This window comes from Candoia aspera, chromosome 5 (genome assembly GCF_035149785.1).
Source record: "Candoia aspera isolate rCanAsp1 chromosome 5, rCanAsp1.hap2, whole genome shotgun sequence".
Taxonomy (NCBI): Eukaryota; Metazoa; Chordata; class Lepidosauria; order Squamata; family Boidae; genus Candoia; species Candoia aspera.
Window position 1 is genome coordinate 59,935,489 of NC_086157.1, and position 25,654 is coordinate 59,961,142.

Sequence of the window (25,654 nt, forward strand, 5' to 3'; positions counted from 1 at the left end):
AGAAATTTCCTTGGAAAACATGGATGAATACTTGCACAAACAGAATTTACCAAAGATTACAGACAATCATAGACAAATTTTGAATGGATCTATAACAATAACGGAGCTGTGTGAAGCTGTTAAAAAGACTAAAACAGGAAAGGTACCTGGTCCAGATGGGTTTCTGGCCTCTTACTATAAATGTTTTGAAGATGAGCTTTTACAACCTTTATAACAAATGATGAATAGTATTCTACAGAATGGAAAGATTCCTGATAGTAGAAAAGAGGCTAATCTAATATTAATACCTAAAAAGGGACAAGATTTGACTTTAACAAGAAGCTATCAAATATCAACCGATATATTGAACAATGATTTTGGCCGAAAGGCTGGAAATAATTTTAGAGGATTTTATTCATGAAGATTAATGCAGATTTTTTACCTAAAAGACAGCTACAAGGTAATAATAGAAATGTTTTGAATATTCTGGAATACTTGGAGCAACATAATGAAAAACAAGCTGCATTGATATCCTTAGATGCAGAGGCAGCCTTTGACAATTTGGATTGGATTTCTTTTATTTCTAGTTCTGGAACATATGAACCTTGGAGATAATTTTATTAAATGGGTAAGATCAATTTATACTCTTCAGAAAGCACAAATAATTGTTAATGCAGAATTAACAAAACCTTGTGAGATTCAAAAAGGTACAAGACAAGATTGTCCACTGTCTCCACTTTTGTCCATTTTGATGTATTGAACAGAGACACAAAACAGGATCAGAGAATTATGAGAGTTAAGATTAAAAAAGAAACTTATAAATTAAGGGCATTTGCAGATGATTTGTTAATTTTAGAAGATCCACTAGAGGGAATAGAAGTATTAATGGGAAAATCAAAGGACTTTGGTATATTAGCAGTTTTCAGGATTAATAATCAGAAAACAAAGATGTTAACAAAAATATAAGGTTAGATGATCAAATAGAATTGATGGAGAAAACTGGTTTTAAAATTGAGAAAAAAGTGAAATACTTGGGTGTTACTATGACAAATATGAGCTGTATGTTATTTCAAAATAATTATGTTAAGACATGGACTGAAATTAAATGGATGTTAAGATGGGAGAAATTAAAATTCTCACTGTTGGGGAGAATTTCTTTGATAAAAATGAATGTTTTGCCAAGAACGATGTTTTGTTTCAGACAATACCTTTTTGACAACGGATGTACCATTTAAACAATGGCAAAAAGATATATCTAAATTTATATAGCAAGGGAAAAAACTATCAGTTAAATATAAAGTGTTACAAGATACAAAGCAAAGAAGAAGATTGTGTTTACCAGATTTGAAACTGTATTTTGCTGCTTGTTGTTTGGTCTGGATGAAGGAATGGATGTTACTGAGAAACAAGAGACTTTTACAGTTAAAAGATCACAATCTGAAGTTTGGATGGCATGGGTATTTATGGTACAATAAACCTAAAATTAATGTGGACTTTAAAAATCATTTTATTAGATGTTCCATATTGAGAATATAGAATAGATATAAACCCAGGTTATGCCTGAAAATGCCTTTATGGATCTCAGCTCAAGAAGCATATTTTAGAAGAGAACTGGCAGACAAAGATAAATGGTTGATGTGCCGTGATTTATTGGAAAACTATCAAGGGGAATTTAAAATTAAATCAAGAGAGCAATTAATAGCAGAGGGATATAGTTGTCCCATTTACAGTTATCTGAAAGATTTAAAATGGATAAAAAGACTTATGGTATGGAGCAAAGAAAGACAGAATTTGAAATACAGATGTGTACAGATGATGAACATGTAATTGCTAAAATGTATAAATCTTTGTTGAAATTTGGAACTGAAGGCTAAGAATTTTGGTTATAATATACAGATGGATCAATGGGAAAATAGTGTATGTGGTTAAAAGGGTTAAATTTATATTGTGTGATCTCAAAGAGAATTTTTATAAAAATGATGTATCATTGGTACATAATGCCAGAGAAATTATCTAGAATGTATAAAGGCAGTTCAAACGTATGTTGGAAATGTGAACAACATGACGGCACATTTTATCATGCTTGGTGGACATGTAAAAAAGCTGAAAAATGTTGGATTCAAATACATACTTTGATACAGAGGATTTTAAAGATCAATATTCAATTGAAACCAGAACTTTTCATTTTAGAATTAATGGATAAACAGTTAGAAAAGAACATGGAAAATTATTTCAATATATGATTACTGCAGTGAGATTACTATATGCACAGAGATAGAAAGATTCAACACTACCCACTATGGAGCAATGGTTGGTGAAATTCACAGATTTTGCTGAAATGGATAAATTGACTTCTTTGATTAGAGAAAAGACATCTGCATTTATTGATGACTGGAAGCCTCTTATGGACTTTTTGCATAAAAATTTAAAAAATGAACTTCTAACTTATGGTTTTGATGATTAGATAGGATAGATTATAGAAAGAAGAGTAATAATGATGTAACTTGGAGACAGAGGTTAAAATATATTTGTACCTATAACTTCTGTGAACAATATCCAGAACCACTTCTTTATATCTATTTTCTTTTTTTTTATTTTTCTTCAACTTTTTTCTTTTCTTGCATTTTTGTTTTTTTGTTTTTTTATTTTTCCCTCCTTACTTTATATTAGTTTGTATTAGTATTTATCTTCTTGTTTAAAAGTTTCAATAAAAATATATAAAAATATTAAATATATAGCTTCTTAAAATATTTATTACATTTTCCGACAGCATGGAGGCTTTGGACTTTAGTTCCTGTAAATCAGTATTGACTCCGGATGGCACCAGACTGGGGAAAGCTTTGTTACTGCCTTGGACATTTCAACTCAAATCAGCTTGAAAGCCAATGTTGAAACATGTTAATAGCAACTACTTACATGTTTGAGAATGTCCAAGGACAGAGATTTTCCTGTTCCACATAAACTTCCTTCTTTGTTTCAGTAAACAGACTTGCCAATTTAAACAAAGAAATATTTTGTACATCGGATTTCTTTGCAGATATATGCACATCTAATTCTCTCCAAGGGCCAGCTTGGAAGTAAGTTTGGTGGAAATTACAAGAATTTAATTTTCATCCATGTGTTTTGTTTTGTTTTAACAAAATAGACATTACAGTACTTCATTGGATGAAAATTGAAAAGAAATTGAATGTTTGCCAGTTAACGATGTAATTTATTTAGTATCTCATTGGAATCAACAAAATCATTTAATTATGTGCAATGATTAAAGAACTTTAGCATCTGAATTCTAAATGCACTGCTTCAATTGTCCCAGGTGTCAGCAGGAAAAACCTCCCAAAAGAATTCCAATCCACAAGGTTCGATGATTCAGAGAAAAGGATTTATTTACGCGTTTGCAAAGGCGGGTTCCTCCGTGCAAGAAGGAACCCTGAACGAAGTTAACACAAAACTTTTATACCCTATCTATCCTCCCCCTCTCCGGGGGCTCAGCTCACAATTTTTCTATCTATTCCAAAACATTTTATGACCTAATTGCCATATTCATATGTTAGCAGGATGTTCCTGCAACTCTTATCACCTACTTGTTTCAGGGTCTCATCCTACTCAAGCATATCTTTGCTGGCGCCAGCTATTTTACACCATTAATGATTAATTCTTAACCTAAATAACTTTATCTGACACCCATATCCTCCACCCCACGAGTTCAGGGTCCAGTGGCATATTTCCCTTTTTCATGAGTTTGAGGCACATACAGGGGTTTTTCTTTACCTTGCCCCTCTGTTTTAGGCACATTACCTTGCCCCATCACCAATTTTACAATAGATAAGCTGTCACTTCCTTGTTCCCTTTTGATGCATATGCAAAATGTTTTAAAGGTCAAATTTTTCATCCTTGTTCCTCATGAAATCGAGACACTTTTTATTTTACTTTTAACCCCCAGCTCACACAGGTGACTGGGACATTTTTAAAAAAAATTAAAATTCTTTTTGCTTTTACCTGTGTTTCTACATATTCATTTATTTATTCAAAAGATTTATATGGTCATCCATCTCATGAAATACAGCTTTGGGTGACTCACAATAACAATAATAATAATTTTTAAAAAACAGTGAAACCAAAAAGTTTGTTCTCTAGTGCTTCATAAAAACAACAACCAAATGACAAAGGATAATGTTATGAGATGAAATTAGATTTTCAAATTGTAACCTTAAGGACACATTATTTAAGGTAATAATGTTATGCAATTTAATTAGGAAGTAAGCCCATTAATACAACAGGACTTACTTCTTAGCCAACATGCAGAGGAGTGGTGTATTGCCAGAACCCCTTTACCTAAATCAGTGTTTCCCAATTTTGACAACTGTAAGGTGTGTGGACTTCAATTCTCAGAATTCCCCAGCCAGCATAGCCATTGCTAAGCATTCTAGGAATTACACATTCTACATTTGCAGAGACTGGAAAACACTGAGCTAAATGAATTGTGAAACCTTTTTCACAATTCAAGGAAACATTTGAGCATTTAAGGTTTTTGCCTTTTGCTGGCCTAATTGAAGATTATTTTGACACAGTTCCCCACCAACATCACCTGCCTCCAATTCAGTAGGGTTTCAGTCACCAGGGCATTTTTCATCCATGGATCTCTCCAGTGCATTCCAATAGATCAGCAGCTTATGAGGTCTCACAAAATGGCTTGCCACAATTTTCTTAAAGTGGCAAAGGGAAAATTCAAGCTCCGTAGGGAAGAAGCTTTGCTTGGAATGGAGGTTTACCAGTGTGATATTGAGTTCAGCAAGGCACAAGCCTATGAACACATCCTCCAGCTTAACAAAGGGGATATTGTCAGAAATTCTATACACCAGACTAGCAACATCAGTTGAGAAAACATAGCCAATCCCTGAACAAAAAGGAGGGTATGTATTCCTTGGATATTCATTTTCACTCACATACCATTTACTGGACTTATCCCGTATTGGATACTCATTTAGTTTTAAAAAGCCAGTGAAGAATCTGGTATTCTGGATTCTTTTTAGAAGGAGTTCAGTCAGGTAGTAAGGATTAACAAACACATCTGAGTCTGTTTTCATTACAAAGCTAGACTGTGGGCAGAACATGTGAATCCATTCAATGCCCATCATAGTCTTTAAAGTTAAATTAGAATAGGTGTCTATAAAATTCTTCTGGATAATGTCTCCATACTTCAGACTCTCATTAATCACAGCAACCTGGGCTTCAGGATTCAAGGTAGTTCCCAAAAGAAAATAGGTTACAATCAGTTTGTTTGCTATTACTTGTTTTTTGCCCCAGGTCTCGCGGATTATTACCCGAATTTTTAATTGTGTAGGAGGAGAAGTTACAAGAATTACCAGAAATGGAGTGTTCCGACTACAATCCGAATGAGGTAGCAACAAAAAATTTCCACTCTCTTGTTTTAAAAATATGTTTTCAGTTTTGGTATGATGGAACATGCATATTCCAGCTGAAGTCCACTTGATCAAAAAACACAACCCAGCAAAGGCCAGTGCTATTGTCAAAAAACCCAGATTTCTGAGTCTCTTGGAAGCCATCTAGGAAAAAAAGAAAAGAAAAATAAAGGCTAAATGGAAAAGATTAGTTCCCTGTACTGACATAAAAGAAGGATGACTAGCTGGCTTACAGAGCTGTTCTATGGGACAACAGAATAATCCTAGTACAATTACGCTAAATAATATTGTTCATTAGAGTCAACCCCACTGAACATACAGAGATTTTCTTTCAGCAAACATGCATAAAGTTGTGGTGTGCAGATGACTTGCAAAAAAAAAATCAATCTAATAGAACTAGATTTTTTTTAAAAAAATGTTGATGTTTTAATTTCTATGGGCTGAATGTGTAATTGGTAATCGTATATCTTTTTTCCAGGAAATACATTTTGAGGCTGTATCACTACAAAGAATTATCTTACCTTTTTTAGTTGAAGATCATTGTTTAGTTGAAGATCATTGTTTAGAAATGTCTCTACAGGAAAAAGAACACCATGTTTGAAATCCTTTCCATAGAAACAGCTGCTCCAGCAGACACAGAATCAATCATTCTCAACAACTCCCATTTTCTCTCCGTAGCTTAACAGGAGGTTCCTACCAAAATATGTCAGCTTCTGGTTCCTGGTTGTGTCCTGTGTGACTGCTACAGTCACTTTTTATCTCATTGTAAGGTAAGGCCTAGACCTGCAACCAATGTGTGTCTCTTGGTTTGTAATGATTGACAGTATTGCCAAAGCTAAAATGCAGCAATGAAACTATTTGTATTGAGATCTCTCAAGCAGTTAAAGCAACAATAACACCTGTTGTCATAACTAAGTAATATTCTGCTCCTGTTAGTAAGTAAAAGACTGAAACAGAATGATTGAGTTTCACTGTCTGGCATTTTCATGATTGCCATAAGATGTAGAACATTTCTTTTATAGTATTTCTACTTAAAAACATGCTCCAACTGCTGAATTATTGGGTACTCTAGAGAATAGAAGAATCCCTGGTAGGAACAAGGAAGCAGCAATTTTATTGGAAGACTGCAGCTTTCTTCAGTTTTGCTTTCCACAGCTTTGGAATCCTTCTATATTATATGATGCAAATGAGCAACAATTTAGTATAAGTCTAAAATTATATTTGTGCACTCAAGGGCCCCCAGCTCTGAGTCTCTAAAATCCAGGTGATCACAAGGTGGCAGGAAAACGTTTCATTTTTCGATCTCTCTTTGCTGCCACCCAGTGGTCATCAGGAGTTTTGCAGCATAACTCTAAGAGCTGTAATATATTTAAAACATTTACCATCAAATGATTCAGTAATATATTCTAGGATGGGTTTAAGTCTTCTTTTGCTTCATGCTTCCTATACTCTTAGGGTTATTTTACAATAATATGTTCTCCTTGACTCCTTGTAGGCATACTTTAGGCCAATCTCATTGCTTAGCCCTATTCTGCCTTAGCAACAAGGACGAACACTGGTATAGTCCTCACAGATTTAACACAGGCAACTTCATTATAGCAATCCGTCGATTCTTGTCATGCACTGCCTACCGCAGAGTAAAACACAGACGCTGATTCCAAGGAGAGCAGGTTCCGGTTTATTTCGTACGTAGTGTCAGTTGCGAAAAAAGCTGAGAGTGAGGGGAGCGCGCCGGTGCGGGGTTTAAATACCCCGCGCCGGTCAGCGCCCCCTCACCCCGGGTTACGTCATCCCCCCTTTGTCCCACATGCTGTCTTGCCGGTAGGTGAAGGGTTGCGAGGCCCCAGCTGGTGCCCCGGGATCGCCCATCATCGGTTTCCTCATTCAGCCGGTGATTGCTGTCAGCTGAGCGATCTCCGTTGCGCTTGCGCTAACAGCTTGGGTGTGCCTCGCGATCCGCCTAGCCTTTGTCTTTCCTTCTTTCTCTTTTGTGTTCTGATGGCTGCATCCTCCAGCTAGGGTCTGTGGCTGTTGTTGTGCGTGCTAAGCTTATCTTGAGCCCCTTCCTCTGTTTCCTCGTTATTGTCATGTGTGCCGTTGTCCTGATGTCTTCAGCTCAACGGCACTCGTGACATACTGCCCCCTGTCCAAATAGTGCCCCCCTCCGGCCTTCCGGTTTTTTACCAGGAGAGCTGTCAAAATGGTTTTTGTTTTTTTTTTAAATTTCCCGCCGGAGTGTTTTCGCCCCTCCCTTTGTTCCGCCTTCTACCTCGTGTCCATCTAGGGTGTGTTCCCAGTGCGCATGCCCCGACCACACCCTGGGCGTGCGCATGCTCCGGCCACACCCTGCTTGTTTGGCTCAGTTCGGCGAGGAAAGAGGCGTGGCTGGTCGGGTGCTTTTCAGCTCCAGGTAGGGCCCTTATCTTTCTTTTCAAGTGCGTCGTCATTGTTATGTGTGCATCCTGGACGTTGCCCCCAGGCATGCACAGGTGACCAATGTCACTCCCTCGTGGGCCCGGGGCGGGGGGAGGGTAAGTCCCGGGGGGGGAGGTCTACCCAAGTCGCGGGCTTGGGGGGCCCTTTCCCTTGGGGGCGCGGCTGGTGGGGGGGACCCGTGGGGAAAAGGGTGTTCAGGGGCCGGTTCGGCTTGTCACCCCTTTGGCTTGTCGGGGTACGTCCGGTGGAATGCCCGGGTCAGATCTGGCACCTTGACGTGTTGCGCCGCCACCCATTCCGGGTGGGGGAAGTGTTTCCACCTTACTAAATAGTGTAATATTCCCCGTTGACGGCGAGAGTCGAGTATGTCTCTTACTTCGAAATGTTGTTGGCCGTCGATCAACACTGGGGAGGGCAGTGGCGTGCTCGGGTGCCATCGAGAGGTGGTTGCAGGTTTCAGGAGGCTGGTGTGAAATACCGGGTGGAGTCTCCGTAGATTGTGCGGCAGGTCCAGGCGTATTGCCACCGGGTTCACTATCTGGGTTACTCGAAGCGGCCCGATATACTTAGGCCCCAGTTTTTTCGAGGGTTGAGGTGACTTCAGGAATTTGGTGGATAGGTAGACCATATCCCCTGCCTGGAACGTCGGTTGCTGGCGCCGGTGCTTGTCGGCCTGCTCTTTGTAGGCCGCCTGTGCTTCCTTCAGCGCTGCCGTGATTATGGGCCACGATTCCGCAATCTTCCGCCCCCAGTCACTAGCATCCACTTGGGGTCCCGGGGGTTGCAGTAGCTCCGGTATGGGGACGAAGTCGCGCCCCGAGACTACCTCGAACGGGGTTTTCCCCGTGCTCGTGTGGACGGCGTTATTATATGCGACTTCCGCAAACGGGAGCAGTTCGACCCAGTCGTCTTGGTGGTAGTTTGTGTATGAGCGTATGAATTGTTCTAGGGTGGCATTGAGGACCTCTGTGGCTCCGTCCGTCTGGGGGTGCCAGGCAGTGGATAGGGCTTGTTGGGTCCCCGTCAGCTTTAGGAAGGCCCGCCAGACTTTCGAAGTGAATTGTGTGCCCCTGTCGGTCACCATGCGTGCAGGACATCTGTGTAACCTGTACACGTGTATCAGGAAGAGTTTGGCTAGTTGTTGGGCGGACGGGACCGATGAGCAGGGGATGAAGTGGGCTTGTTTCGAAAAGTAGTCTTTCACCACCCAAATGGCCGTTTTCTTCTGGCTGGGTGGGAGATCTACTATGAAATCCATGGAGATTTCCTCCCATGGGCGGGAGGGCTCCGCCACCTTTTGTAAAAGTCCCGGGGGCTTACCTGGTGCCCGTTTGGCCCTGGCGCATGTCGGGCAGGACGCTACATAGGCTTTCACGTCCCGTCTCAGCGCGGGCCACCAGAATTGGTGTCGTGTGAGGTGCAGGGTCTTCAGGAACCCGAAGTGTCCCGCTTGCTTGGCGTCGTGGGATCTGCGCAAGATCGCCTGGCGTTGCAAGTCTGGGACATATATTCTGCCTTCCCCCCATGCCAGGTCCTGTGCCATCGTCACCTTGTCGGGGTTTGCTAGGAGCCAAGGGTCGGTTTTGAGGGCGGCAGTGAGGTCTGCGCATATCCCCCCTGGCAGTTGCGGTTGGCGCCGTCTGGTTACTGGTTGCCCCACCGTTGGTTGTGCCGTGGGGTTGGGCTGCCTCCAAGCGCCGCTCTGGGTGGTCACCGCCATCCCCAGCTGGGAAGCGGATAGGACCGTCCCGATCATGTCTGGGGCGGGCTCCTCGTCTTGGGGCAGTTGGGAGAGGGCGTCAGCTAGGAAGTTCTTTTTGCCCGGCATGAACTTCAGCTGAAAGTTGAAGCGGCTGAAGAATTGGGCCCATCTGACCTGTTTTGGGCTGAGGCGTCTGGGCGTTCGGAGGGCCTCGAGGTTCCGGTGGTCTGTCCAGACCTCGAATGGTTGGGTGGCTCCTTCCAGTAGGTGCCTCCATGTTTCCAACGCCAATTTCACTGCGAAGGCTTCCTTCTCCCAGACGTGCCAGCGCCTTTCTGTCTCAGAGAATTTCCTCGACAGGTAGGCGCATGGTTTCAGGACTCCTGTGGGGTCTTTTTGGAGTAGGATGGCCCCCAGGGAGAAGTCTGAGGCGTCGGCTTGGACCACGAATGGCCGTTCTGGGTCCGGGTGCGCGAGGATTGGCTCTGTGGTGAACAGCGCTTTCAGCCTGTTGAATGCGGTTTGGCACGCGGGAGTCCAATTGAGTACTGTGCCCGGGTTCTTGGCGCATCGTGTGTCCCCCACCCCTTTAGTCTTGAGGAGGTCTGTTAGGGGGAGGGCTATCTCCGCGAACCCCGGTGCGAATGACCTGTAAAAATTCGCGAACCCGAGGAAGCTCTGGAGTTGGCGCCTGTTACAGGGGCGTTCCCAGTTCACCACCGCCTCGACTTTTGCGGGGTCCATCTCTATGCCTTCCCCAGAGATTCGGTACCCCAGGTAGTCTAGGCGTGCTTTATGGAATTCGCACTTTGAGGGTTTGGCATAGAGTTTCGCCCGTTTTAGCTTGTCGAGGACTTGTCTGACTAGGGTCACGTGTTCCTCGTGCGTTTTGGAGTAGATAAGGACGTTGTCTATGTAGACCAGGACCCCTTTGAACAGGTGCTCATGCAGAACCTCATTGATGAGCTGCATGAATACCCCCGGGGCCCCTGCTAGTCCGAATGGCAGCACTTTGTACTGAAAGGTGCCTACGGGGCAGTTGAACGCCGTTTTCCATTTGTCCCCCTCCCTGATTCGGATTCGGTAGTATGCCTCGCGAAGGTCCAGCTTGGAGAATACTCTGCCCGTGGACAGGTGGGCGAGCATGTCTTTCACGAGGGGTAAGGGGTATTTATTGGATAGGGAAGCTGCATTGAGGCCCCGGTAGTCGGTGCAGAGCCGTAGGGTGCCGTCCTTTTTCTCTCGAAATAAGACGGGCGCTCCGACCGGTGAGCATGCCGGCTCTATGAATCCCCTCTCTAGGTTTTTGTCGATGAACTCCCGGAGGGTTGCCATCTCCTTCGGGGTCATCGAGTAAATCTTCGGCCTGGGTAAGGGGACATTGGGCAGCAGGTCAATCCTGCAGTCCGTCTTGTGGTGGGGGGGTAGTTGATCAGCTTCCGCCTCTCCGAAGACCTCTGAGAAGTCAGCGTATTGCTCCGGTAGGTCTTCTGGGGTAGTTGTGTTGTCCTGGGTCCCTCTGCTCATCCCACCGTGGGGTTGGTCCTGCCCACCGGAACTGGCGCCCGGTACTCGCCGTCGTCGAATCGGAAGGTGCAGGTTGCCCAGTCGATGCGCGGGTTGTTTGTTGTGAGCCATGGTATCCCCAAGACTACGATGGGCCATCCTATGTGGGTTACTACGAACGATGTTCGTTCGGTGTGAGTACCCATTTGTAGGGTAACCGGCTCGGTCTGCATCGTGGCTGGTGTCCCTCCCGCTGTTGAGCCGTCCAGCTGGTGAAATGCCAGCGGCGTGGGGAGGGGGAGGCAGCGTAGGGCGAGTTTTGCGACTATGTTGGGGTGGATCAGGTTTTTCGAGCACCCCGAGTCCACTAGTGCCGCGGCCATGGTGACTCCGTTGCCCCCAGAGAGCTTGATTGCCGCCATTATTACGGAGCTTTCACCACTCTGTCGAAGTGATCCACGCCTCTGTCCCACCACCTGCCTCGCGGCGCGTTTTAAGGCAGGCGGGGAGCGTTTCCCGCCAGCTGGTCTGGGTCTACGGCGTCCTCTCCCCCCCAGTAAGCGTCCCAGCCTTCGTCCGGTGTCGCTGTGGCTCCGGTCATTCGGCGGTGGGGGGGTGGCGGCGGGTTAGTTGGTTTGAGGTTAGGTTTCAGTGCGGGTTTAGGAGCGCTCGCTGGGGTTCGGTTGGCGAAGCAATCTGCCGTTTTGTGCCCCATTTTCCCACACCTCCCGCAGGGCCCGCGAGTGAATTTCTTCCTTGGATATGTGGGACCGGCCGTCCCCACGTGTGGCGCGGGTACCTTTGGGTAGGTGTTGGTTTTGTCTTCCGTCGTTGCCATTAGGAAGGTGCGGTGCGCATGTTCTGCTTTCCCCGCGAGGTGGATCCAGCCGTGCAGAGTCTCCGGATCGTCCCGGTAGAGAGCCCATTGAAGGACTTCGCGGTTGAGCCCCCTCTTAAACATTTCTAGCAGGGTGGTCTCGGACCAGTCGTTGATCTTCCCTGCTAGGGCTTTAAATTCGAGGGCATAGTCCAGGACAGTGTGTGCGCCCTGTTTGAGGCTTTGGAGTGCGCTTTTAGCCCTCTCTTTGGCTAGTGGGTCCTCAAAGTAGCGCTTCATCTCGGTAATGAAAGCATGGAAGTCAGAGAGGGCGGGGGAGTTGGACTCGTACATTTGGACGTACCAGTCCGCCGCCCGGTCTTGTAGTTTGATCGCCACGGCTGCGATCTTGTCCGCTTCAGAGTTAAAGGAGTGTCCGTGCCGCCCCATGAACTCCCTGGCGTTCGTAATGAAGAACGACAGTTTCGCGGGGTGCCCGTCGAAGAAAATGGGGAAGTCCTTTGGGGCCCGGGCGTTTTGTGAGTCCCCTCCTCTCGCTTCCCAACTCCTGGCTTCGTCCGCTTGGGCCGCTTGTTGATTAGTATTTGGCCCATGGGGGTGCGACGACCCGCTCGGGGTGTGGTCCTGCACAGGAACGTCGTTGGGCGGCACCGGGGACATCAGCGATTGCAGCATGGTCCTGAGGTCCTGTAGCTGGGCCTCCATGGCTGCGAGTCTGGCTTGAGTTTCCCCGTCCGAAATCCGCGGCGCAGCTGGGGTCGGGTCTATCGGTGTGTCCGCCGGGTTGAGCCGCTGGTGGGGTTCAGGCAGTCCCGTCCGCTGGTCCACTTCCTCCGTTTGGGAGTGCGTCGGCTGGGTTGCCTCTCCGTCCTCCACCATGCTTGCCGCAGTTGGGCTGACGCTCCACGCCCGTGGCTGGGGTGCGACGTGGGGTGGGGGGGTCTCCGCTGGTCTCGGGAGGTATGTTGCTCCCTCCTGTGGCCGGGTCGCCTCCGCCGCCATCTCCCTCTGGGGTTGGAGCTGAGGCTCGGGGTGGGCCGGGCGGGTGTCCGTGGCTCCTGGGGTCCGCGGTGCCTCTGGCCTCGATCGGTTCTCCTCCGCTTCTTGCTGTGCAGTTCGCCCGCTTTGGCCACGATGCGTCGGCCTCATCGCTCGTGGTCTTCTCGCCGTCTATTCCTCCCGCGGCTCGTTGTCCGGTGGGGCTCGGCGAGGCTGAGTTTGTGACTCTCAGCTTTATGTCATGCACTGCCTACCGCAGAGTAAAACACAGACGCTGATTCCAAGGAGAGCAGGTTCCAGTTTATTTCGTACGTAGTGTCAGTTGCGGGAAAAAAGCTGAGAGTGAGGGGAGCGCGCCGGTGCGGGGTTTAAATACCCCGCGCCGGTCAGCGCCCCCTCACCCCGGGTTACGTCATCCCCCCTTTGTCCCGCATGCTGTCTTGCCGGTAGGTGAAGGGTTGCGAGGCCCCAGCTGGTGCCCCGGGATCGCCCATCATCGGTTTCCTCATTCAGCCGGTGATTGCTGTCAGCTGAGCGATCTCCGTTGCGCTTGCGCTAACAGCTTGGGTGTGCCTCGCGATCCGCCTAGCCTTTGTCTTTCCTTCTTTCTCTTTTGTGTTCTGATGGCTGCATCCTCCGGCTAGGGTCTGTGGCTGTTGTTGTGCGTGCTAAGCTTATCTTGAGCTCCTTCCTCTGTTTCCTCGTTATTGTCATGTGTGCCGTTGTGCTGATGTCTTCAGCTCAACCGCACTCATGACAATTCTTCTGTACCATATACGGGTGAGAAAACTATCACCAATTAATCTCCCAAAGACAGGAGGCAGGTTTTCACAAATGGCCAGAACAGCTGTCAAAACCGTTCCTGAGCAGGAAATCCCTGTCTGTCTGTCTGTCTGTCTGTCTATCATCTTTTTGTGCATTTTCCAAAATCCATCTGCCAGTCCCAAAAGAGAAAGAAAAAATCTAGTTTTTAATAAACAAATGAGGATATAAATGTATTGGCTATTTGTTGTTAACTGTACAGCTCCCTTTTCATAAATGAAACTCTGGTGGACCATACCTTACAGATTCTATTTCTATCTTGTCTTTTTCAATACTGCATGCAGAAGGAGCCCCCATGCCCTTAACACTCTTCCGTGCAGAATTGGTTCAGGTGGGCTTGTGTTGTGTCCTTTTCAGTTGCATATTTCCCTGCATCTTGCCTCAGGCTATGGCAGTTGCCAGCATCACAATAAAAGATGGACTTAAAATTGGCAGTAGGTCTGGCACCTACATGGTCCAACCTTCCCCGTTGGTAGCTTCAGCATGCAAATTTCACACTGGTACTGCGGTTGGTAACACATTGGCTTGGTATGAATTTTGCAAGTGTAACTGAATATGTAAACTCCAAAGGATTATCCTCTGTGACAGGTTATAAATCTTGTGGTTTTTTAAAAATATGTTCTACTGTAATCTGCTTGTCTGGAGTATCAGCTCTTTTTTTTCTCACAGAAATTACTACTTAAGACACATTTTTTATTTTCCTCTTGATAAACTGTTTTTCTTCCTACAATAGCATTAAGATCTTTAATGGGAACTAGCTAGCCATAATGAAGTCTCAAAGTTTAGATGATGCATACAGGATTAACAGTGCAGTTCAGTGTGCAGCTGAAAACAAACGGCAATGCATGTTTGCATTAAGAGGAAAATAGTATTCTATAGTGCATATACAGTGCAAATTTAATGGTATTTAAATATTTTAATCCCTGCTTTGGGATTGTTTTTCATGGTAAAGAAGGATAGACATTTTATATATAAACTAATAATTTATGCACAGCAGGTGAATTCAGGCTTACATTCCTTAAATTCTTTTGCTAGATAATACCCATTCTTGCTAGGCTACAAAGCTCTACTAGACTAATGAAGCTACGTCAAAAGCACAAACTTTTCTTTTGTCTCAGAAGCATAAGGGTTTAAAGGACTGGACTTAGTAGACAGGGTCCCAGAAGAACTATGGACAGAAGTTCGCAACATTGTTCAGGAGGCAGCAACAAAATACATCCCAAAGAAAGAGAAAACCAAGAAGGCAAAATGGCTGTCTGCTGAGACACTAGAAGTAGCCCAAGAAAGAAGGAAAGCAAGAGTGATAGGGGGAGATATGCCCAATTAAATGCAAAATTCCAAAGGTAAGCCAGAAGAGATAAGGAATTATTTTTAAACAAGCAATGCGCGGAAGTGGAAGAAGACAATAGAATAGGAAGGACAAGAGACCTCTTCCAGAAAATTAGAAACATCGGAGGTAAATTCCAGGGAAAAATGGGCATGATCAAAAACAAAGATGGCAAGGACCTAACAGAAGAAGAAGAGATCAAGAAAAGGTGGCAAGAATATACAGAAGACCTGTATAGGAAGGATAACAATATCGGGGATAGCTTTGACAGTGTGGTCGGTGAGCTAGAGCCAGACATCCTGAAGAGTGAGGTTGAATGGGCCTTAAGAAGCATTGCTAATAACAAGGCAGCAGGAGACGACGGCATCCCAGCTGAACTGTTCAAAATCTTGCAAGATGATGCTGTCAAGGTAATGCATGCTATATGCCAGCAAATTTGGAAAACACAAGAATGGCCATCAGACTGGAAAAAATCAACTTATATCCCCATACCAAAAAAGGGAAACACTAAAGAATGTTCAAACTATCGAACAGTGGCACTCATTTCACATGCCAGTAAGGTAATGCTCAAGATCCTGCAAGGTAGACTTCAGCAATTCATGGAGCGAGAATTGCCAGATGTACAAGCTGGGTTTAGAAAAGGCAGAGGAACTAGAGACCAAATTGCCAATATCCGCTGGATACTGGAAAAAGCCAGGGAGTTTCAGAAAAACATCTATTTCTGTTTTCTTGACTATTCTAAAGCCTTTGACTGTGTGGACCATAACAAATTGTGGCAAGTTCTTAGTGGTATGGGGATACCAAGTCATCTTGTCTGCCTCCTGAGGAATCTGTATAACGACCAAGTAGCAACGGTAAGAACAGACCACGGAACAACGGACTGGTGTAAGATTGGGAAAGGAGTACGGCAGGGCTGTATACTCTCACCCTACCTATTCAACTTGTACGCAGAACACATCATGCGACATGCTGGGCTTGAGGAATCCAAGGCTGGAGTTAAAATCACTGGAAGAAACATTAGCAATCTCAGATATGCAGATGATACCACTTTGATGGCTGAAAGCGAAGAGGAACCGAGGAGCCTTATGATGAAGGTGAAAGAAGAAAGTGCAAAAGCTGGCTTGCAGCTAAACCTCAAAAAAACCATGGTTATGGCAACCAGCTTGTCATGTTCCCCGTTTCAATGTCCTGATAACACCGTAACGTTTCACATGTCAAACCATTTCTCCGTGTATACTCAGCTTGCTCTTTGCTGGTATTTTCCATTCATACTCTCTTCCTTGTTTTGCAACATTGGAATGTATGTTTGGGTTTGCACTCCTCTTCAAGGTTACTTTCCCAGGCGCGTGTAACGGTTCCTAGCACCTGGGAGGGGGTGCGTGCTGATGGGTGCTTGGGGCGGGACTGGATTGAAGGCAAGGCTTTTAAGTTTGTATTTGGCGCGCTTTTGCTCATTCTCAGCTTTCTCTGTATTTGCGTACTATTCCTTTAATAAATCAGTTATCTTTAAGCCCGAGCTTGTGAGACTGAGTATTTGGGATTAGGCAACCATTACATAAAGCTGAGAATCGTTTATATCATTTCCGCTAGCCCCATCCAACGTTTGGGTAAAGAGGAGCGCTAGCGATGATCGAACCTCCGCTTCGTGAGAGTGAAGGGAGCGAAGAAGAGCCGGACTCGACGAAGACTCTGATAGCTCCAACTTCAAGAGCGCAAAGGGCAGCACGTCGGGAGAGGCGGGATGTCCAATTGGATGATCTATTGTTGGCAGTGCAGGGCGCCACAGGGGGTGAACCCCAACCCGAAGTGGAAGCAGCAGCGGGGAGGGGATCTCCACAGCCATCCTGGGAACCCGAAATTCCCTTATCGCCGAGGGTGGTGGTGACTAATAGACCCCTAGAAGAGCCTGTCACCCCTGCCCGCATGAAAGCAATAGAGGACAAAATGGCTATGATAGTAACTCTCTTAAAAGATGTCACTAGGGATCCAGGGTCCCTACAGGAAGATTGGGAAGAGGACCCCTCTCAGCTGGTTCTCCCAAGACCGAGGTCCCTACCACTCAGGGGAAGAAGTAAGACTCGGGCTCCCCGACAATCGGGAGGAAGGGAGTCGAGGGCATCCAGAGATCGGCCACCACTGGCGGCTCGACGCACGTTGTTGTTTGCAGAGCCACCACAGCCGGTGGAGTCGGTAAGGACCTTCCCACCCTTTGGGGTGAAGTTTGATGGGGACCCTACCACGCTCTCCTTCTTCATCACAAATGCTAAACATTATATGGAAGATTGGGGTCAAAGTTTTCGTTCGGAACAGGGCAAAATCAATTTTATTGCCAACAAGCTGAAGGGGAGGGCAGCTGATTGGTACGTACAACTATGCCAAGCAGAGGCAACGGAGTTAGAGGACTTTGATGAGTTTCTGTGGTCGCTTAAACAACACTTTGAAGACCCATTGGCTCAAGAGAGAGCGAAAAGCGCCCTGAGAAAACTTTATCAGGGAACCCTCTCTGTCGCCGACTACGCTCTTGAATTTAAAGCCCTGTTGGGAAAAGTGGAGGATTGGTCCCAGTCGACTTTAGTGGAAATGTTCAAGCCAGGGCTGGAGCCAGAAATCCTCCATTGGGCTTTGGGAAGGGACGATCCTAAAACGTTATACGGATGGATTCAGTTGGCGGGCAGCGCAGAAAACACTCTACAAATGTATGCCCATAGCAAGGAACTGAGGCAAACCCGAGTCGCTAAGGGGGCTCGTGCTACTGGATTTCCAAGCCGCCCTAAACCAAAAAATTGGGAGGAAGAAAGAGAACGACGCTTTGCGAAAGGTCAGTGCCTGAGATGCGGAAAGGACGGACATCGTGCCACTTCGTGCCCAAGACGCCGACCAGAGGAACGGCCAGTGAAAGCATCAGGAAAATCGCCCTCCCTGCCGCGCAAGATGAAGGCTGCCTGCGCTGAACTCGACCCTCCAGACCTTCCATTTGGGGAAGAGGAGGAGGAATTACAGTTCGACCAGCTGGCGGGAAAAGGCTACCACCTGCCCTGCAACCATTACACAGCTTGATTGATAACTGGCAAATAGAGGGAGAAAATATAGAGGCAGGGAAAGATTTTGTATTTCTAGGTGTGAAGATTACTGCAGATGCTGACTGCAGTCAGGAAATCAGAAGACGCTTAATCCTTGGGAGAAGAGCAATGACAAATCTTGATAAAATAGTTAAGAGCAGAGACATCACACTGACAACAAAGGTCCGCATAGTTAAAGCAATGGTATTCCCAGTACTAACATACGGCTGCGAGAGCTGGACCATAAGGAAGGCTGAGAGAAGGAAGATCGATGCTTTTGAACTGTGGTGTTGGACGAAAATTCTGAGAGTGCCTTGGACTGCAAGAAGATCAAACCAGTCCATCCTCCAGGAAATAAAGCCAGACTGCTCATTTGAGGGAATGATATTAAAGGCAAAACTGAAATACTTTGGCCACATAATGAAAAGACAGGACACCCTGGAGAATATGATGATGAGAGTGGAAGGCAAAAGGAAGAGGGGCCGACCAAGGGTAAGATGGATGGATGATATTCTAGAGGTGACGGACTCATACCTGGGGGAGCTGGGGGTGTTGACAACTGACAGGAAGCTCTGGTGTGGGCTGGTCCATGAAGTCACGAAGAGTCGGAAGCGACTGAATGAATAAACAACAAAAACAGAAGCATAAGGACCCACATTCCATTTTCCCCATGCTCATATCTTTCAGATTTTGCAGGAAATCTGCATTCTCAAAAAACAGTAACTATGATTTTGCCTGCCAAAGCTTGGTTTTGATTTTTTTTTTTTTTTTTGCTATGAAGCTTTGTGATTATACTCCATCGACTGATGCTTCATTTCTGGGTCATACTGATAGCCCATGTTTCATTGGCTGTCATGATACTGTGAAGAAATTCCTCACCTTCATTCATACCCCACCAGTTGATGGGGTAGGAAGACTGGAGAAGTCTACTTTGTGGTGCACCTCGGGGACCTCTCCTTTCCACACATCTTTTCAACATCACATAAAATTGCTGGGAGAAATAATTTGTTGGCATGGGGTTCATCATCAATATGCTAATGATAACCAGCTATACTTCTCAGCCCAGGGCCAAACAAGCAATGCCCACTCACAAACAGTTTGGTTCTCTTAGCCTTACAGCTCCTGCTTGAAGAGCAGGTGGCAGATGTAGCTAGGAGGGTTTTGCACAATTACATGTGGTGTGCCATTGAAACTATTTTTGGATTGGATAGGGAGGCCTTACTCATGCCCTGGTTGGATTACTGTAATGTGCTCTACGTGGAGTTGCCCTTGAAGATGATCCAGAAGCTACAGCTGATATAGAATGTCATGGCCCATGCAGGAATAGGTGTGTCCCACTATACTTGAGTCATCCATCTGGTTTGGTAGGTGCCAGATGGTAGGTGCCAGATACTCTATCTATATTTGGTAGGTGCCAGATACTCTATCCTGAGGATAGAGTAAGATGGCAAATCCAACTGTGCAATTGCATCTAGGGTGGCTTGTAAGATGTGAGGCTTGAATGTCATGGTGCTATATCCCAGTGTGAACCCTGGCTGCTAAGAGTCAAAATAATCCACTTCCTCTAGGGCTGTCTGCACCTATAGAGCCACCACTTTCTTCATAACTCTTCCTTTAAAAAAAAGAATGTTGGAGACAGGTCTAAAATTGCCTAGGTTTGTTGGATCAAGCAGAGTCAGGGGGAGATGGGCGGTAGTACAAATTTGAGAGATAAATAAAAGTCTTATTGAGCAAGGGATATACCACAGCCTCCTTCAATAGAGACAAAATCCCCCCTCACTCAAAGAAGCGAAGACAATGGTTAAATCTACCATCTCGTCACCTCACAGGGGGCCACGACTAGCAGTAAGTGGCAGAGCTAGCATTGCAGAGGACCCTACCCACTTTCTCAGGACTCAGATACTCAAAATGATCCCAAAATGATCATAAGACAAACCCCAATCATCTCTATGGCTACTGTCCAGCTGGAGTCCAACTCCTTTGAATCTGAATGGTGTTGTTTGCTAAATGCCACAAAAAGTCTCCATAGCAGTTCCTGGAGGATCAGCTATTCCTGGAGGATCAGCTATTCTGTGCATGATGCAGTTTGTAATTCAGAAAGCACATACAATAATAATAAATAATAAAGCCAGTTTGGTCTAGTGGTTAAGGCTCCAGGCTAGAAACCAGAAGACTAGTTCTAGTCTTGCCTTAGGCATGAGAGCCGGCTGGGTGACCTTGGGCCAGTCTCTCTCTCTCAGTCCAACCCACCTCACAGGGTTGTTGTTGTGGGGAAAATAGGAGGAGGAAGGAGTGTTAGGTATGTTCGCCCTCTTGAGTTATTTATAAAAATAATAAAGGTGGGATAAAAAATCTAAAAAATATATGTTAGGAAAAACTGCATACAAAAATATCTTACTATAATAAAATGCCTACATAAGAAGTATAGCAGGAAAAATATATTTATTACAAGAAAGTGTCTGCTAAAATGTTGTATTAGAAGAAATAAACACAAATTGTTTTTGGTGCAGATCTTTTTAAATATCAGACTGGTAAAGAAATAGCCCAATACCAAACAATTAAAAAAAAATAGAAGCTTAGCAAAATTGGTACTGATACTAATTGATACTCATTCCTATTTGAGGAACAAAGAAGTAATTAAACCTCTACAGATTAAATTGCACTCTAAATTACAGCTTAAAACTTTGCCCAAAGCCAAATAAGACACATTTTTTCCTATGTAAAAAGTAATCCAGAAAGCCTGAGGAAGCTTGGGACAGTGGAACTTTGGGGGCTTTTTTTGGAGATTTTTTTTCTCTTTTGTCCTGATATGGAAGAATCAAATCTTGAAAGCTCCTATTTGCGATTTAAGAGAAGATCCCTTTGGTGTAGCTTCAGAAAGCAATTTCCATAAATATAATAGCAAAAAGAAAAATAATTAAATATTCTGCCTATCTTGGTTGCTCAGAATTGTCTGATTTTTTTAAATGTGCCTCTTAATTAAATTCATCTCATTAATACTGTGCCTTTTTGTTCCACTCTGTGGTATACCAGGCCTGCCAGATTTGTGATTCATCAAACCAAATCCAACCCCTAGCCATGAAGTGTGTTCTTGCTAGATGTTTGACAACTGGCCAATCTAGTTGTCACTTAGAAAACAAAAATCAAATGCACAGATATAACACAGAGATACCTGTCTTTGTAATACTATTTGGGGAAGCCTCTTGAATAATTTAATACACTCTATGCTACATTAGTTAGCCCCATCACACTTTAAGAAAGATTCAGGGAAACTGGGTCAGGTTCAGAGAAGGGCAAGACCTGTGAACAAAGATTGAAGAAGGAGGATTGAAGAAGGAGAATAGGTTTAGCCTTCAGAAGGGAAGACTGAATGGGTACGATAGCCTTTTTCACATACCTGAAGCTGAAAGAATGGCACACAGAATGTTAAGACCTGTTCCCAATTGTTCCATACTGCAGGAAATAGAATAATCAACTGAAGTTTTAGGAAGGCAGATTCCAACTGAATGTTAAGGGGAAAAATCCTAATTTTAAAGAGCAGTTTAATAGTGGAACTAATTACCTATGTATGTATGTATGTATGCATGTATCAGATTTATATGACCATCCATCATACTACAAGGTGACTCTGGGCAGCGTATGTGTTCAAGCAGATATTAGCTATCAGTCAGGCATTCTTTATTTTGGATTCCTACACTGAATATAAATTGAACATGATGACACAAATGACAGCTTCCAACTTTATGATTCTAAGAATATTAAATGTGGGAGACCACTAGGTCATATGAAATCCCCACAAGTTGATATAAAATACATGGAAAATATTGACTGCACTCCTGTATTTGAGATTCAGCAACATTCTGGAATCACAGCACTTGCAGCCTACACATTTCTAGTTCATAAACCATGGGAGGACTTCTCCAGAGGTCCCAGTTATATGCCAATTCCACTTATTAATACCAGTTCAAGGACTCTGACTTCAATTTGGCAAGAAAAATGGCCAAAGTTTCATCCATCCTTTGACTCACAGAAAGTGAATTTCATAAGTCATTCAGAGAGATAGGGAGGGGTAGTTATTCTTGCATTTCTAATTCCTTCTTGACTTTTTATTATTTATTAACATGTATACTGAATGAAACGTGGGACACGCTGATTTGTACCCTGGAGGCTATGCCTGAAGCAGACCTCACCCCATCGTATGTTACACAGCACTTACTCGCTGAATGGGAGAAGAGAGAGGAAAGATCCCCCCCATCTCTTCTGGAAAGCTGCAATACCAGAAAACAAGGAAAAAGAAGGGAAAGGAAGCTGACGCCACAGCGCTAGCCAGCCAGTGATGCTTCACCTGTAGTTCAGCTGGACATTTGCAGAAAGACTGTGCCTTGAGACCCAAGAGTAGAAAGACAGAGAAGAAGAACACAAGGGCAACACAGAAGAAGGCTCTTCAGACAACCCAAATTGCACAGGTTGCTGAGAAGGGTAATTCTGATGTATGGATGTTAGATTCTGGGGCCAATTGTCATTTATATAATTGTAAAAGCTCTTTTGTGTCACTGTCTAAAACTGAAAGACAAAGTGTATGTTTGGCTGGTGGGTCTGTGACCAAAATTATGGGACAAGGTGACTTGTATTTATCCTGCTTGGGAAAAAGTGTAAAAGGTGTGTTGTATGTGCCAGATTTACAATCAAACCTTTTATCTGTAGCACAATTGGCTGCAACAGGGTATGTCATAACATTTAAGAAAAATGGTTGTGAGATACGTAAAAATGGGAAATTGTGTGCTACTGGTATGTTAAAAGATTCCTTGTACATTGTGCAAAATGCAAGGAAGCCAAGCTGCAAGGCTGCAGTTGGCAACACTCTATATCATGACCAATGTGTACACCTGATGCACAGGAGATTTGGTCATGCTAATTTCAAGTATATAGCACAAATGCCACAGCTGTGTGCTGACCTAAAGATAAAACCCTGTGACAGTTACTTAGATTGTGTAGTTTGCAAAGAATGCAAAACACTAAAAGCTCCTGTGAGTAAGCACAGTGACAGAGTTACAACTAGACCTTTGGAAATTGTACACTCTGACATTATTGGTCCTTTTGCTCCAAGTCTTGGACAAGCAAGGTATGCAATGACCATCATTGATGATTTCTCAAGATACACATTCATCTACATCTTAAAACATAAAGATGAGGCATTTGAGAAATTTAAAGGTTTTGTGACATGGGCAAATGGAAAATTCCCTAGGCCTGTATCTGCACTCCAATGTGATAGAGGAGGAGAGTACCTTTCTCACAAATTCAAAAGGTTCCTAGCAGAAAAGGGGATAGAATAAATTCTTTCTAACCCTTACACCCCTCAGCAAAATGGTGTTGCTGAAAGAAAGGGCAGAACCTTGCAAAATGCGATGGAATGCATGATTAAAGATTCACATTTATCGTTTAAGTATTGGGGAGAGGCCATATCTACTGCCTCTTATGTACAAAACAGATTGTATAACTCTGTGATTCAGGACACTCCATTCCATTTGTTTTATGGTGTGAAACCAAAGGTAAACCATCTTAGAGTGTTTGGTAGCACTGCATGGGTTCACATTCCAAAACAGCAGAGAAGGAAAGGAGGCCCCACAACAAAGAAAGCCATCTTTGTTGGCTATGAACAAAGTCAAAGGAGCTACAGGTTCATAATGGGAGAGAAATTAATAATTAGCAAAAGCGCTTCTTTTGCTGAACAAAACTGGGGGATATTAAACTCTAGCTCTCCAGTTGATCTGACCACCACAAGAGAACAGCAAGGACTTGCTGATGGTGATCTTTTGCCTGATGAGGACATTAAACCAGAAAAGCAAACTGAAGATCTGTCTGATGAGACAGATGCTTCTCAGGAAAGTGATAGGAGTCAAAATTTAAGCCCTGTATTACCTCGCAGATCTCAGAGGAGTAATAAAGGCGTTCCTCCATCACGTTTTCAGGCTGAAACAGTAAAGCCCTTTCACATATTCACAGAACATGAGTCTTTAGAACAAGTGAATGCTTTACCACCTGAGATTGCACAAAATTGGCATTCTGCCATGCAAAAGGAGTTAGCATCCTTAAAATAAAATAAAACATGGAAACTGGTAAATCTACCTCCCAATGAACGCTGTCTGGGTTGTAGGTGGGTTTTCAAACTGAAAAGGGATGCTGATGGCAAAATCCAAAAATATAAAGCAAGGTTAGTTGCAAAAGGGTTCACTCAAAGGAAAGATTTAGACTTTGACAAGACTTTTGCACCAGTTACTAAAGGTGAATCAATTAGATTACTGTTAAAAGTTGCTGCACTGAAAGGAATGTCAGTTCACCACTATGACATTCAAACTGCATTTCTCTATGGTGATTTAGACCACAAATTATACATGCAGCAACCCCCTGGCTATGAAAAAGGGGAGAATCTAGTCTGTGAACTGCAGAAGTCAATCTATGGGTTAAAACAAGCTGCTAGATCCTGGAACCAAAAATTAGATGAAAAACTGCAGAATTTTGGTTTTGAAAAAAGAAAGGCAGATCCATGTGTATATATGAAGAAAGACAGACAAGGCTGTATGTATCTGTGCATTTATGTTGCTGATTTGCTGCTGTTCACATCAACAGAAAAACAAAGGCTTGATTTTGAAGCCTGCATGAAATGCCATTTCATATTAAAAAGCCTTGGAGTTGTGACAAATAACCTAGGTTTGGAAGTACACAGGGAGAAGGATGGTAGCTTTCTGTTAAACCAACGTAGTAAAATTCAAAAGCTCCTAGAGGATTTTAATATGCAAGACTCTAAACCAGTCTCTACTCCGATGATAATAGATTTTCAGAAAGATATAGGAGAAACGCAATTAACTGAGGCAGAGAAGTATAGATCTGCAATTGGAAGTTTACTGTACATTGAAAATCATTCTCGCCCAGATATCTCAAATTTTGTGGCCATTTTAAGTAGACAGGTAGAGAAGCCTACATCTACTGGCAAAGCAGCATTGAAGAGGTTACTGAGGTATTTGCAAGGAACAAAGAATTATTGCCTGAAACTAAATGCCTCTGGAACCGAGAAATTGCAGGCTTTTGCTGATTCTGACTGGGGAACAGATGTCAGTGACAGGAAATCCACTTCTGGGATTTTAATTCAATTTGCTGGATCTAGCTTAGGCTGCTTCAGCAAAGGATCGTTACCTTGTCGTGGTGCTGGAGCTTGAGCACCTCAATGATGCCATGAGCTAAACCGTGAAGGGCCACCCAAGACGGGAAGGTCATGACAGAGAGGTCAGACTAAATGCGATCCCTGGGGAAGGTAATGGCAACCCACCTCAGTATTCTTGCCGTGAAAACTAAATGGATCAGTACAACCAGAGATATGTCGGTATACCATCGGAAGATGAGACCCCCAGGTCGGAAGATGGTCAAAATGCTACTGGGGAGGAACAGAGGATGAGCTCAACTAGCCCCAGACGTGATGACGCAGCTAGCTCAAAGCCGAAAGGACGGCTAGCGGCCGACGGTGCTGGTGGTGAACGGCGAATCCGATGTTCTAAGGATCAACACACCATT

The 25,654-nt window shown here is 44.3% G+C and overlaps 1 protein-coding gene across 1 annotated transcript; it reads right to left on the minus strand.

The window, feature by feature from the left end:
- Positions 1–3,373: 3,373 nt before the first annotated feature.
- Positions 3,374–6,110, minus strand: LOC134498330 (beta-1,3-galactosyltransferase 5-like). The gene is made up of 2 exons (XM_063304407.1): positions 5,921–6,110; positions 3,374–5,543 (listed from the first exon to the last, which is right to left on the minus strand). The coding sequence occupies exon 2, from the start codon at positions 5,541–5,543 to the stop codon at positions 4,587–4,589; it is 957 nt and encodes a 318-aa protein (XP_063160477.1). The 5' UTR covers positions 5,921–6,110; the 3' UTR covers positions 3,374–4,586.
- Positions 6,111–25,654: the final 19,544 nt, after the last annotated feature.